At 40.6% G+C, this 14340-nt stretch overlaps 1 protein-coding gene across 1 annotated transcript in view; it reads left to right on the top strand.

Moving 5' to 3' along the window:
* HECW2 (HECT, C2 and WW domain containing E3 ubiquitin protein ligase 2) overlaps positions 1-14340 on the top strand; it is a 142853-nt gene that overhangs the window by 37752 nt on the left and 90761 nt on the right. The window contains exon 2 of the mRNA XM_058027607.1: positions 7054-7394. Within this exon, the coding sequence (XP_057883590.1) occupies positions 7103-7394 (292 nt within the window). The 5' untranslated portion in view covers positions 7054-7102. The remainder of the gene's footprint in view (positions 1-7053; positions 7395-14340) is intronic.

The raw sequence follows: 14340 nt of genomic DNA, 5'->3' as shown, positions 1-14340 counted from the left end.
CCCTCTCCTGAACAGCAACATCCTTGTCAAATTACAGTGCAGTAATTTTTAGCTTTACTTTAAGACATGAGTCCAGTTTCCAGAAGCTTCTAGATGTGATTTCCCAGCAGTGAGTTCAGAGGATGAATTAGCAGACTGAAGGCAGTTTTCTCAGCACAGTTTACTCCCCTCATGGCTCAGAGCAGGGCAACAAGGCAAAAGGACATCCCAACAAAATTCTGTCCCCTTTTGCTCAGTCTGTAGTAACTGTAGTCTCCTCCACAGATCAAGAGAGAGTGATTTTGGTCCTCTGAACGATTTTTTGGAGGAACTCTGCCTCTTCCCCTAAGGAGGCCAGCTCCCTGGCACAGCCAGCAGAGTGTCAGGCACGTCATTCAGTCTGGCACTCCTGTGGGGATCCTTTGAGTGGGAAAGTCAAAACATCTCTCTTGGGAGAAGATCTACAAAGAGCTGTGTCTTTCAAGTTGCTTAAGTTGACCTTCTTGGCAATTTTCTTGCTTAAAAAGGAAATCTGGTTGAAAGATCATGCGCATATAGGTTTGTTTCTGGAATGGGGAAATTCATTAAGTTCTTTCATCATCATTGCTCCAGGCTAAGCTGCTTCTCAGAGTATACAGTAATTGTCCTATTATGAAAGTCTGGGGGACTTTGTTGAAGGAGGAAGCAAGCAGATCAGCAGACAAATATTTTTCCTGAATTTTACTTGTCTCTGTGCTTCTGGAAAGAACAATATATATTTCAAGACAGTTACTATATAATTAATTTAATGCTTAATTAAAGCAACTTTTAATTTTATTCCATTAAAAAAGAGAGCGATTAAAGAACATTTAGTATTTCAGCTGTATGTAAGTCCTGTGTCAGCTGCGATAGTAGCTTCCAATAATTTTTAATATCTTTCAAGAGCTCCCCATATAAAAGTAATATCCAGACTGGCTGTTCAGGGAAAAACAGTGAATACAAATTTACTGTCAAATGTGTAAAATAGAAGAAACTGAGGGAAAAAACAGAGACTTCTTCTTTCCTTTTTAATATTTCTGATATATCCTGAGTCTCCTTGTAATTAAAAAGAAAAATGGTGTCAGAAGTGTAATGATTTGATTTTTCCAGTTGATGACATCTCTCTTTTGATTTTTATCCGATCACAAACTCTCTAGGTTTTCAGTGATCACTTTTTGCCCTGGGTTTGTTTGTATCATCTACCTGCATAAATAATTATTTAAAACATGCAGACCTATTGAGCACTCAGGCATTCCAGGTAGCAATATTGAACAGTTAGGACTGTATTTTAGCTGATGGATCTCATTACTTTCTGCCTGCTGTTGAGGCTCAGAACTGTGCAGTTATGTAATATGATGGCAGTTGTATTTTTGAAATACTGAATTTCATGATCTACTGGAATAAAATTAAATTTCTACTATATGATACAAGTTTATTAATTAATGAACTAAATAATCTCAAAGACTTAGGATATAGTCATGGTCATGTAAGTGAAAAGGCTTTATTACCCTCTCTTTGTTAATCAGTGGAGAAAAATAGAGATCCTAAAGAAGTGATTTTTCTTGGCTCTTGAATACTGTGACAGCTTTTACATTCATCTTTATCTTGGTGATAGAATAGGAAGCATCCAAATGTGTTAGCTTAACTTAGATCTGACAGAATGTTAGCTAATGGAGAAAGATCCTGCTAATCAGTCAAATACCTTCTGAGAGAAATTCCATTATGTGGAATGCAGAAAACTTGATGAGGAGAAATTCTTGGAAATATTCCAGCAGGAATAACAAGAAAATGACACCTGGGCAGAAGGATGAAGATTTTCTCTCATTTTTGTCAGCAGAGAAAAGGATGCTTTATGCCAGCTTTATCTGAATTTATTATTTTGTTGTATTTTTATTTTTTATTTTTCATAGACCAAATCTACTATCTGAAATAGCAGAATACAGGCCTGAAAGGAAGCTATTGAGTTAAAGAGCTATCCAGTTAATCCCTTTGTCTCAGGCCAGATCAGCTCCCGATGATCATGCTGAGTAAGTAGCTGCTGAGTTTCACTGGGAAGGCCCATCTGTCCTGCTGGCAGAGGTGCACAGCAGCTCTGGAGGAGAGAAAAGCTCTTCAGTGCTGAAGCAGGGTGAGTGCAGAGTGGTGGAGCATACGAGTGAGTCATGGGTATCCATCACCCAGCTGCACAGGCAGGTTTTGCAGCCGACAGTGAATTCTGACTATTCTGCTTTTGCCAGAGTTTCTAGCAGCTTTGGAGCCACTATAGGGACTGGAGTTCTACCTTATCCCAGAAAATGTGCTATTTTTGAGTTCTGTGCAGAGAATCATCTCCAAATTCTAAATTTATTCAAGAAGCATTTTCTCAGCCACTTTTAGCTCAGACAGATGGTCAGTTTGAACCTTATATTGTAGCATTTATAAATCTTTGTACTGAACAAAGCAGTGTCACACAGTGTGTAATTGGAAAACCAGCATGTTTTCTGTTCTTTGTATTCTTAATGTGTTCTTCAGCCTGTATAATTATGGGGATTGGTTATCTCAGCATGGGAGAGGCATTTGAGAGATACACACCAAGCATGATCTGAATGTGTCCAAAGGAGAGCAAGGGAGCTGGTGAAGGTCCTGAGGAGGGACTGAGGGAGCTGGGGGTGTTTAGCCTGGAGTAAAAGAGGCTTGCGGGGGAACCTTATGGCTCTTCACAACTTCTTGGAAGTTGGGTGTCAGTCTGTTCTCCAGGTAACAGGCAAAAAGACCACAGAAAACGGCCTCAAGCTGCCCCTGGGGAGGTTTACATTGAATATTCGGGACAATTTCTTCAGCAAAGGAGCTGTCAGACAGTGACAGTGGTGATCCTGTGTTAGGTTAATGGTTGGGCTGGATGCTGGTAAAGGTATTTTTCAGCCTAAGAGATTCAGTGATCCCGTGAGCGGGGGACATTCGGGTGTCAGTCGGGCAGGACAGTGTCTGCTGCCCGGGGCAGGGAGGCTCTGCCGGCAGCGGCGCGGTGACCCAAGGGCACAGGGGCGGGTGAATGAGCGCGGCACCGGCAGCGCCCTGAGCCCCGCGCGGAGCCCCGGCCGGGACCGCCGGCACCGGGGCAGCCCTGCCCGGGGCCGGGTTAGCCCTGCCCGGGGCCGGGGTTAGCCCTGCTCGGGGTTAGCCCTACTCGGGGTTAGCCCTGCTCGGGGCCGGGTTAGCCCTGCTCGGGGTTAGCCCTGCCCGGGGCCGGGTTAGCCCTGCCCGGGGCCGGGTTAGCCCTGCTCGGGGTTAGCCCTGCTCGGGGCCGGGTTAGCCCTGCTCGGGGTTAGCCCTGCCCGGGGCCGGGTTAGCCCTGCCCGGGACCGGGTTAGCCCTGCCCGGGGTTAGCCCTGCTCGGGGTTAGCCCTGCCCGGGGTTAGCCCTGCTCGGGGCCGGGGTTAGCCCTGCTCGGGGTTAGCCCTGCCCGGGGCCGGGTTAGCCCTGCTCGGGGCCGGGGTTAGCCCTGCCTGGGGCCGGGTTAGCCCCGCTCGGGGCCAGCCCTGCGGAGCTGCTTTACTCTAAGTGCTGTGGGAAGAGGCTGGGAGCAGCACCCGTCAGCCACATCAAAGAGCGCTGCATAAACAAGAAATGAATCACTGCTAGGAGTAAGATAAACAGGGCAGCATGTGAACTCAGGCTTGTTTTGCATGGTGGGGTAGGATATATTTATTTATTTTTCTTTTTATTCCTGTGCTGGAACTCTTGGACTTCCATTCATGTATTTTTTTAAACTGTTGAGTATTTGACTGTGTGAAATGGGCTGACATTTCTTTTCAATCTCCTTTAGTGCAGAAGGTCGGGCAAGAGGATTTTTCCTATCTGTATGTTGGGCATTAAGTGGAACTATTTCCCAGTTCAAGTCCCTCTATGATTAGTAATTGGGGAGTATATTTAGATAGAAATAATCCTGAACTTGGGCCACTTAGAGATTAAGAGGAAATCAGTTCTAGTTCTCTCTAAGCTTCTTGTCAAGTACTGAAGAAAATGCTGTGATACGGATAAGCAGCTTTGATACAGGTTTCACTTTTCTACTGAAACAGTTTGCTAAAGTTAGTATCTGCTGGTTTCCTGAATGCCTGTATTTTCCTATGCTTTTAATTCAGGTTGAACATTTCAGTTTGCCTTCATGAAACCATATGCCTGGCCAGCTTGGTGTGATACTCACTGACCCCACTGTTCTGATTGTATTCAGCCTGGTGAGCTGAACCCTCATGGCAGGGCAGGTGCACACAGTTAATCCTGGGCATTGTCTTTACAATATAGTCTAGGTGCAAAGGCTGTGTCAGTGGTGCTTAGCAGGAACTGAAGGTGGGAGGATAATTCTTATTTTCAGTCTACGGTAGGATGTATGTGTTAATGTTCTGTTAGTTATTAGTGACAGGCATCAGGAATTGTTAACCCAATGAACTAATTTCTTTTGTAGGCAGCAAGGCACTGTGTAAGGTTTTAATCTCTTTTCTTAGTTGGAAATAATTGAGGTAGTGGCTCTTTTTGCCTTTCTGTCACTTCTTACGGGTTGGGTTTTATGGCAATCATCTTTTCCCCTTTTACACATGAGTGTTATAGTTCTCTTTTAAAAAGATTCTTAACTAATGTCATTGTGACATGCTACATAGCAGAATATTATCTGACATGAGGCATGAGGACTCCTTTGAGGGCCCCTTTACAACCATTTTTAATGATTTAGAAGATGTTGTAAAAACTTAAGAGTCCTGAATTGTTGGGGGGTTTGATTTTTTTTACCTGCAATAGCAGCTCATTTACATGTGAGTTTTAACTTGTTGGTAGCAAATTGATTTCAGTGGCTTTATGTGGTTTGTATCACACTTGGAATTATGAATAGGATCAAACGAGTTAGCCAGCGTTTATATTTGTGGTTTACTTTCCTTTCAGAAACTAATGTGTTTCACCAGAGTGATAGCCATTGGGACTTAGGAAAATGGACTGTTGCAAAGGAGTTAATGTTTTTCTCAGGCTATTTTCATCTCTCAAACTGTGGCATAGTCCTGGCTAGTACAAATTAATTCTCACGTGTCCTTAACCATAGATGAGTTTGTCCATCTGCCACATATAAATTTTCAATATGTTCCAACAAATGCCAGTTCTGCCCTAGGTACAGTGTAAGACTGCAGCTGAAGGAAATTTCTTCATCCCTCCTATTAAAACTTTGTCTCTAACCTATAGTCTCCCTTCACAACCCTTATTTTGCAGTGATTTTACTGCTGTAAAACCACTGCATACAGTAGTTCAAAGACATCAGATCTGTGGCTGTGGGACAGAAGACAAACTTAATAGCTCTCTGTTAGTTAATGCTGCCGGATCTGGTGCTGAGGGCCGTGGTTCCCAGGCGGAAGCATGGGCTGCTTGCTGTAGTGGGCAGCCTCAGGAGCACATTGGGACCTCCTGACTCAGGGATAGAACTCTGTCAGTGTGATATTTAACACTTAAATGTAGTGTGTGCTGTCACATCACAGGCTGGTCCCTGTGTGTTTCACTGGCTTGTAAGGAAGGTGGTGGCTGTTTCTTACCAACCTTTCTGGTCTCAAAGCACTCTGGATTTTCAGATCTAGTGAATAAAACTTTGCATAGAGAAATGAGATACTAACTTGCCTGATTCTCATTTAAAATGGCCTTTTTAACCAAAGTTTCCCTTTTCTCCCTTACGTCAGGGGCAGAGCGTACAGGAACATGGCAGAGAGGAGATAGTGAGCCCTGCTGATGTCCAGCACCAGAAATAAGATGTGTATGCAGCCAAAATATTCCTCATGTCAGGAAAGACTATGTCATGTACTTTGGGAAGTAAATGTGGTTGTCTCTATGTCACTTCTGTATAGGTAGAATTATTGAACTGAATTTTTGTTTCCTTCCTTCTCTGCACTATTTGATGCTGAAACATAAACAGTGTATGATATGCTGCACACAACTGGATAAATTGAACTTTTTTTCCCCCCTCTGTTCTTAGTGTTTCAAAACATCTCCCATTTAAGAAAAGCTGAAAAACAGCAAAAAAAAATATTTTTGAATGCTTGAAGAGTTCATACACTCAAATATTATTGAAAAGAAAAGTGAAGATGAGTTATGATTTATTGCAAGTTGTGAGTAATGTGAGGGCTTCTTTCCAAATGACAGTAATTTAGATGTAGTAATATAGACAGTAATGGATAATGGATAACAAGTTCTGACTCTGAATGTATTGTGTGGTGATATTGGTCAGGGAAGACACTTCAGGGAAGTGTCTGCTCAGGGGTGGAGGAAAGCAGTCAGTGACAGCTCCTTTGCTGAAGAAATTGCCTTGAAGTTCTAAGGCCTCTGTTTTGTAATGGATGGAGAAGGACAACAAAAATTTGACTGCACAGATGAATGGACTAATTTGATATGTATCTTTAATCTAAAGTACCTCAGTAAATGGTTTGTCATGTTTTTGTGTGGTATAGAGGATCTCAGAAGCTATGCTTTGTACCTTATAAGATGAAATCCTTACAAGATGATTTTATGGTAGCATAAATGTGGGATATGATATTTCTGCTGAAATATGTCCAACCTTACGTCCAATCTTCGACACTTAACTCATGCTGATCACACAGTGATTGAGAGTATTGTTGAAGCTACCATAAACATCATGTACTGCTGGGATTTTTATGGTACAGGGCAAGTTCATTATGTCTTTGCTCTTAAGACTACTTCACTCTCAAGTCCACACTTACATTAGCTTTGTTACTGAGGCTGTTCTTTCATAGATTGTCTTGGACGATTTGCTTTCTTCTGTTTTCTGGCTTATAAATGTTATTTTGTGGTGTGTGGCTAACTCTGAATTTTGTTGTAAGTTTATCATGGGGTTTTTTTAATATACAGGTAAATAGGTACTGTTCCTTGCAGAACAAAGTTCTTTGCAGTGGTAGAGCAATGAAGAAAAAGATTATACTCGGTCTGTTTCAGGCATCTATGGGAACATTTTTGCCCTAATACTTCTCCATTTAATAACTGACTGAGTCACCTCCTGTCTCACCTAAAACTGCCTTTTTTCCTTTGTTGCGCTAGATCTCTGAACAACAACTTTTTTACGTGAGTTGACAGACGTGGGGAGGAGATGGCCAGCTCAGCCCGAGAGCACCTGCTCTTCGTGCGCCGCCGCAACCCGCAGCTCCGCTACACCCTGAGCCCCGAGAACCTGCAGAGCTTGGCCTCTCAGGGCCCCATGCCTGAGAACATGAACTTGCAGCGGGCCAACAGTGACACTGACTTAGTGACCTCGGATAGCAGGTCCAGTTTGACAGCCAGCATGTACGAGTACACCTTGGGACAGTCTCAGAACCTCATCATTTTCTGGGATATTAAGGAAGAAGTAGATCCAACTGACTGGATAGGACTTTATCACATAGGTAAGTCAGAATTGTGCTGTCATATTTCTGTGTGTTTCTTGCTGTTTTGCCTCTTCATCTTTTCTTTTCTGATATGTGTTCTGGCATGCTACAGAATTAATCTACAGATAAAGTTGAGGTACAACTGCAGAAAGTTGCCTTGAGTTCCTCTCTGCTATTCTCCATGCAGTGAGCTATGTAAAAACGTGATTCTGATTAATGTAGATCTGATTCCACAGTGACCTGCTAGAAGATGAAATGTGTTATTCCTAAACACTAAATACACATACAGTTTCCTGTTTCCACCTTGGCTGGTGGCTGGCTTACAGATTGGAAAATTTGAAGTATCATATTCATCATGTAACTTGATGTGCTTACAGTCCAATGCTTATACATTATCTTGGACAAGTAACCTCTTACTGTTTGTGAAAAGCAACATTATCATTTGTATAAGTCTTTGATTTTGTAGAACTAAAATGGCATCAGTTCTGAAGGAGTGAAAATTTCTGTTTACGAGGAATTCTTGTAGAAGGAAGTCCTCTCCAGAGACTCTTCTGTGTGGGTTTCTTTGTGCTGTTCAGGCTATTTCATAGGAGGAGCTGGAATGAGCTCTAGGCTGCCATGCAAAGGCCTGGGGGTTGTGTGTGCATTAGCAGATAATGTGACTCCAAAGGGGTGGATCAGTAGGTCAGTTGGTACTGAGAGCGCCAGTAATCCATTTGGGTTGTGATTTTCCTCTGTGCTGTGTTTAATCAAGGATGCAAACATGCCTGCTGCATGTGTGGTTTGGAACTGGCCAAAGGACAGCCTTTATGTCCCTGCTAGGGAGGGAGCACAGCCAGTACCTGGAGCAGCACATGGAATCACGTCTCAGGAATCACTTCACATGCACTGAACTTAACCAGTGCTCACTAAGTGGGACTGATGGGTTCATTCATTCCAAGACTGTGCTGCTTCTCTGGACCTAATGACTCATGTAGAGAGAATGGTCAATTGAAACTGCCAGAGGCAGCTATAGCAGAAACTGATGGAGGAGGCAGTTCTGACCACTGAAGTTATATTTGGCTGGGACTAAGTGTAGTGCAATGAAACTGGCCTCAACAGGGTTTTTGAGAAATACTTGCTGTGCCTCCTTTTCCCAAGATGTTCCATCTCTGCATCACTTAATGTTACATTCTGTGTAGATGCTGTTTCTAGTTACCTTTTTTTTAGTCTGATATTTTTTCCCAACATTATTGTAGTTCCACAAAGTGGGCATTATTAACTGGTGCTGTTCCAGTGCATACCTGGTTATAAAAGTTGGATTGGAGTTGCTGCATAAGCTGCAATCTCTCCTGGAACAAACTGTGGATATGCAGTTACTTTTAAGCCACGTAAATAAAGTGTCTCCATAATAAACAGAAGTGAATCTTCCCAACAGCATTAGCAGCTGAAGTGTGGTCTGTGCTGTAAAATGCACAGACTACTAAATGAGCTGAAACATTCTAATTTAAATACATTGAGAGCTTCATCTGCATGAAGGTATGACAGTCTTTCTTGTTGCTTTTTTATGGTTCACAGCACTTCAGGATTGATATTCAATAACCTAAAATGAAGCAAATCTGTAAAATTACTATTGGTTCTTACTCTATGTTGAAAGTGATTTTTATCTTATTTTCATGATTAAAACTATTTCTACATTCAGTGTGTTGAGTTCCTAAATTACAAAAAAATATTAAGTTAGCGCAGGGTAAGAAACCTATGAGGAACACCCAAATTTATGCCTTCTTGGGCCTAAACCCCCCATTATACAACCATGTAATACCAGAGTATGTGAATGCTGCTTTGTTAAATGGTGGAAGGTCCAGAAGCTTTTGTCTCCATTGCCACTTGAAATCCATGGATGGAGGTGTGAGTTTTGATGGTGGTTTCATCATTCTGAATGATAAAATTGCACATTTTTTAACAACAGAGGTAAGGACAACAGAGGTAAGTCTGGTAGGCATGCCTGTCTATCTTTGATGTAAATTTTTTATCAACTCTTTCAAGTGTTAAAAAAACCTCTTAATTTGCATAACTTTTATAGCTGCAGTTAAGGTAAGTTAAATTCTACAGGTACAATCCAGGATTTTCCATCCTTTATGATAATAGCTGTGAAGCACCTCCAGTTTCCACTTACTCCTTTGTAAGTCGAGGACACTTCTTATTTTCTCAGGAGAGCCATGCTAGTTGGTGAATATTTTTAAGAATAAAAGCTCTGTTCTCAAACATGTTATTAACATTTATTGTAATTGCTTGAGGTTCTCCATCCTGGTCTTTGTTTAAAATGAAAATTATTTCATTTAAGTCTTCCCTTGGGCACAGGCTCCTGAAGGCACTGGGAATTGTGTGTTGCACTAACACCAGGCAGCACTGGGGCTCTGCCAGCTTGCTGCTGTACCTCCAGTATTCCCCCATGTCTTCTAGTAAAGCACTATTTTTTGAGGAGCTAGGAGCAGAAAAAGGCAAATATTGTGCTCTTATTTTAAAACGCAAAAGCACAGTCCTGTGGCTTATTTTTTTTTAGTATTGCTTGTACAATTAACTGTCATGCAATCTGGATCAGTGTTTTGAGAGGAAAAAGTGGTTGTTAATTCTGTGAAGAGAAGATGGATATTCTAAAATGGGCATTATTCTGAGCTCTGGCATTTGCACAGAGAGGTTTGGCAAAGGTCTGAAGCAATCCAGGTACATTTTCAGCTCAAGTTAAATTTTGCAGAGTTACAGCCAGTATAAAAGGAATTGAAAATGGAGCACTGGAAGCTGTCTTGCCTCTTCATTCATTAATTTTCTCAATTAGCATGTTCTCATTAATTTTCTATAATGAGCAGGCAGTTCTGTGCTTCTGAGTGTGGTTTTATTGCTCAGTTAGAACTGCAGTGGCTCATGAGGAATCCCACCAAAGTTCTTAACAGGAGTTTCTTTATAAGAGGCTGAGCAGAACCCACTGCACACATTGACCCAGCATGGATTGGTGCAGTTGGTAACAAGACTGTCAACAATCAGAGTCACTGCCTCTGCTGTTAGTGCTTTGCAGGTGATTGATTTGCTTTCACTAGGGAATAGTAGATGGAGCTTTTCCCAATACAGTACAACTTTCAGTGAAGTGTTTTGCCTGCTAAATAGTTATGAAAATAAATGTTGCCTTTTTAAAATGAGAAAAGACCAAGGGGAAAGGACTGATTTTTTTTTGTTTTGTTTTTAATGTGCATATGAATATTTTTTGGGGGACTTCTGGTTATTTTCTTTTTAAAAAAGGAAGGAAGTCATAAATGAACAAATACTTTGTAGAAAAGACTGTGTTTTATGAGACTTTGATTCACAGGATACTCCTTTATGGAAACTTTCAGTCTTTCATGTTTAAATGCAAGGAATTGAACCTAACTGAAAAATTCTACATAGCTAAATTAATGCGCAGTTTTTATAGACAGTGTTTTAAAGAATGTTTTTTAGATATATATGTGAGTTTGTTCACTTATACCATGCTTTATTCTTCCTCAGTTTCATCAATGTGCATGTGAAAACATGGCCAGTTTTCTTGCCAAGGAACAGCTTTGTATGCATGTTCTTTTTCTTTCCCCGTGTATTCCTAAGGATTTCCAGAAGAAAAGTGTATGTGAGGGACATGGTGTATTCTATGAAGGCAAACACCCTTTTTCCTGGCTACTTCTGGATTTGTACTGGCTGAACTTTGAAAAGTGTCAGTAGCACTTCTGGAACAGTCTTGTCCATCAAGTTTTGTTGAACAGCTTTCTGTCTGTAGAGGAGCTGTGTGGGAGTGCAGCTGGCACAGCTGTGAAAGCACACGGGGTCCCTCCGAGGCTGCGGGCGAGGCAGAAATGCTGTTTGCTCCCTGGTAAATCGGGCAGTGCTGTGTGAAACATGAAATTGTCACATCTGAAATGCAGGTTTGTCATTTTGGATTCAGCTTTCAGCTCTGCCTAGAATGGACTTGTCATTTTTTCTTCAGGACTGCTAGTGAGGATTGTCACTTGAGAGTGACGAGCATGATGAAATTTGAAGAGGGGGCTTTTTAGTAGAGATACTGGGCCTGTGCTTACTTTGAGAAGTTGAGGTAAATTTCAGTCTTTCTGTCCTAAAAAGGAAGGAAGAAATAATTTCTCTTCTCAAAAATTCTTGATTTTTAATTAGGATTTAGACTGAAAACCACCATCTTTTGAAGTTGTAGAAGACTACAGAATTTAATACACATCCTCTTAGACCCATAAGGTTTTCTTGTTCTGTAGCAACCCAGATTTTGCTTTAGTTTTTTAAAAAATACTGTTGTTACAAGCAATATTTAATATGTTGGAGGTTGTTTTTTATTTCCTCTATTTATGAGGAATCTGTATCTTGCAATGACAAGAGTGGTCAAGCTCTGTAATCCTGTGGTGAGTCAAGCTGTGCCCAATATTGGCCCCAGTTGGAATCAAAGAAGATAAATGGATATTCAGTTTGAAGGAACTATGAGATCCCAGTTTTCTTGCTAGTGTGTTATTACAGCAACAGGCTTCTAGGAATTCCTTGGAAAGGGAGGGTTGCTCAAAGAGATGAGCAGGTGGACTCTGCACTGCTCATGGAATGGTGAGGGAAGTTGCATCTTGGTAAGTGTTATGGGTTGTCATGATGTCTCATATTTAAAGAAAACAAGAAGTACAAAATAAGGAATAAAAAGTCAGCAGAGAGAAGCAAACCCTATTTCTGGTTAAAATAGATTATCTCCCATGGCCAAATTGCACAGGTTGGCCTATTTTTGTCCTAATTTACAGAGCCCTATTTATGAGCTGCATGCCCTCATTCTAGAGATCCTTAGCACATTCCAAATGCTGTCTGTCAAAGGTCATTGTATTTGTTTCCATTAGCTGCCTTACAGAAGCTGCTTAATTTTTTGTTGTACCTACTTCATGGATCCAAAACAGAATTATAAAACCAAACAAAAATAAAAAGAAACAAACCCGCCCCCGATGTGAAGTTATATAGGGCAATTTAGATAGGCTCTGGGTTTATACTAAGCTTCCTAGGGTAATGGAGTTTGGAGTCTCTCCTTTTCAGGTCAGACAGGATTAAAAAGAAAAAGCTTTTGCATAAACTGCCTTTAGTATGCTTAAAATAGAGGCTCACATTAGACAGAGAGATTATAAAATGTTAAAATACTTTATTCCTAGAAGATTTATTTGGTTTGCATTATAGAAAACATACAAAGTAAAATCTTCATTATCTTCCAGAAAATTCTGATTATTCACTTGATTTTTTCCCTTCCTGTTCCTGTTCTGTTCTTTCCTTTTCTGTACTTTAAAATGTGAACAGTACTGTTCATGTCTGTTGATTAGTTGCTAGGCATAAAACTATTAATTTGTGGTTACTCCTCATTCTGGCTGCCGCTAAGGTCTGTAAACCACTGGCTTCAGTTTCTGTGTGGAAGAGTCTTTCCCCAGCTGGCTCCATGAGAGTCTCTGGCTTTGACTTCCAGGACACTGGCACTGTGCTCTTTGTCATCAGCCATAATGCCAAAAAAAGCTGCCTTGATAATTTCATTTGCTGGTGGCTTAATATTTAGGGAAAGGCCACCTCTTGAGTGGGATAATGAAAAGTGGAGGCAGTCCAATGTAACAACTGTATCCTAAAGTGGGGTGAGGCTTTAGTGGTCTAAAAACGCCTGTATAATAAACCAGGGGTCTTCAGAAGCTTTCCCTCCAGGTACTGCATTCCAATTTTATTCTTTCAGTTTTTCCTAGGTCCTGACCCACATACAAAGCTCTTTTTTCACCAACATGGAATTTCTCCTCTTCAGTTGTGAGCTGGTGAATTTTGTTCAAAAATAGTTTATGAGCATAATACCCATTTATTATACCCAGCATAATACCATTTCTTTCCTGCAGAAAATTAGATGACATGGGTAGAAAGTGCTTCCTCTATGTATTTTTCATTGTATGCAGTAGATGCCTGAAAAGATACCAATTACATTAAAATATATACTTTTCTTTTGTTGTAAGAAGAAGAAAATAATTAATTCCCTGCTAAAACACTCAAAATCTAGGATCTTGTAGAATGATATAAAAATTCAAGCTGTGACATAAAAATTCTTACCAGAACATCCAAACTTTTCAGTTAATTGTGGGTTTTTTTCAGTTTTTCAGATAGCCCTGACCTGAAAACTAGACAAACATAGCTGCAGGGAGGACATTTTCAGCTGTGTTGTCAGTATCTTTCCACTGCAAGAGGTTTTGGCATGACAACATTTATAATCCTTTGGATAGAAAGTGGTGTTCTCACAACCCTGCCTTTTTGAAGTGACTGTTCTAGCAGATGGGAAGATGGCAAATACAAACACTGGATAATGAAAAACAATGTAGACCTCTGGATTTGTGATATTCCCTTTTACTGTAAAACTGCCTTGTGTCAGCTTGTATTTTAATTTGCTGGAAGGAGGTTGGATTTAATTTTTTAAAAGACATTTCCAGTGCTGTTTTCCATCATGAAATCAGTGTGCTGTCCAGTATTTTCAAAGTAATTTGGAAAAACAGTTATTCCAAGTCAGTGATAACGGGATTGAAAAAGGAATTGCATAAATGCATCTATTGATTTTTTTAATGTGAGAAATAGACTATGGTTTAGTTTTGCATTATGCATAGTGTTAGAATTCCTCTTGTACATTTTTTATGAAGTTCTTGGCTCCTGTGTCTGCACAGATTTATCAATGACTGTAAGAATATGAATTGAGATATGTTACAAGCTGAGTGTTAAATAGGATATGTTAAGGATGTGACTAGTGTAGGTAAAGCAAGTGGGACATGAAAAGATTAGACACAAACATACTAGGACTCTGAAGCTAACACTTTATTGGCAGATACATTTAATATAATTTTTAATATAGTCTGACATTGGATCCACAGGTTCTTAAATTATAACTGGAGGAGGTTAAGGAAGGTGCCAGTACTGATTTTGATAG

This window comes from Melospiza georgiana, chromosome 7, assembly GCF_028018845.1.
Source record: "Melospiza georgiana isolate bMelGeo1 chromosome 7, bMelGeo1.pri, whole genome shotgun sequence".
NCBI lineage: Eukaryota > Metazoa > Chordata > Aves > Passeriformes > Passerellidae > Melospiza > Melospiza georgiana.
The sequence above is the reverse complement of the archived record's forward strand: the minus strand, read 5'-3'. Positions and strand labels throughout refer to the sequence as shown.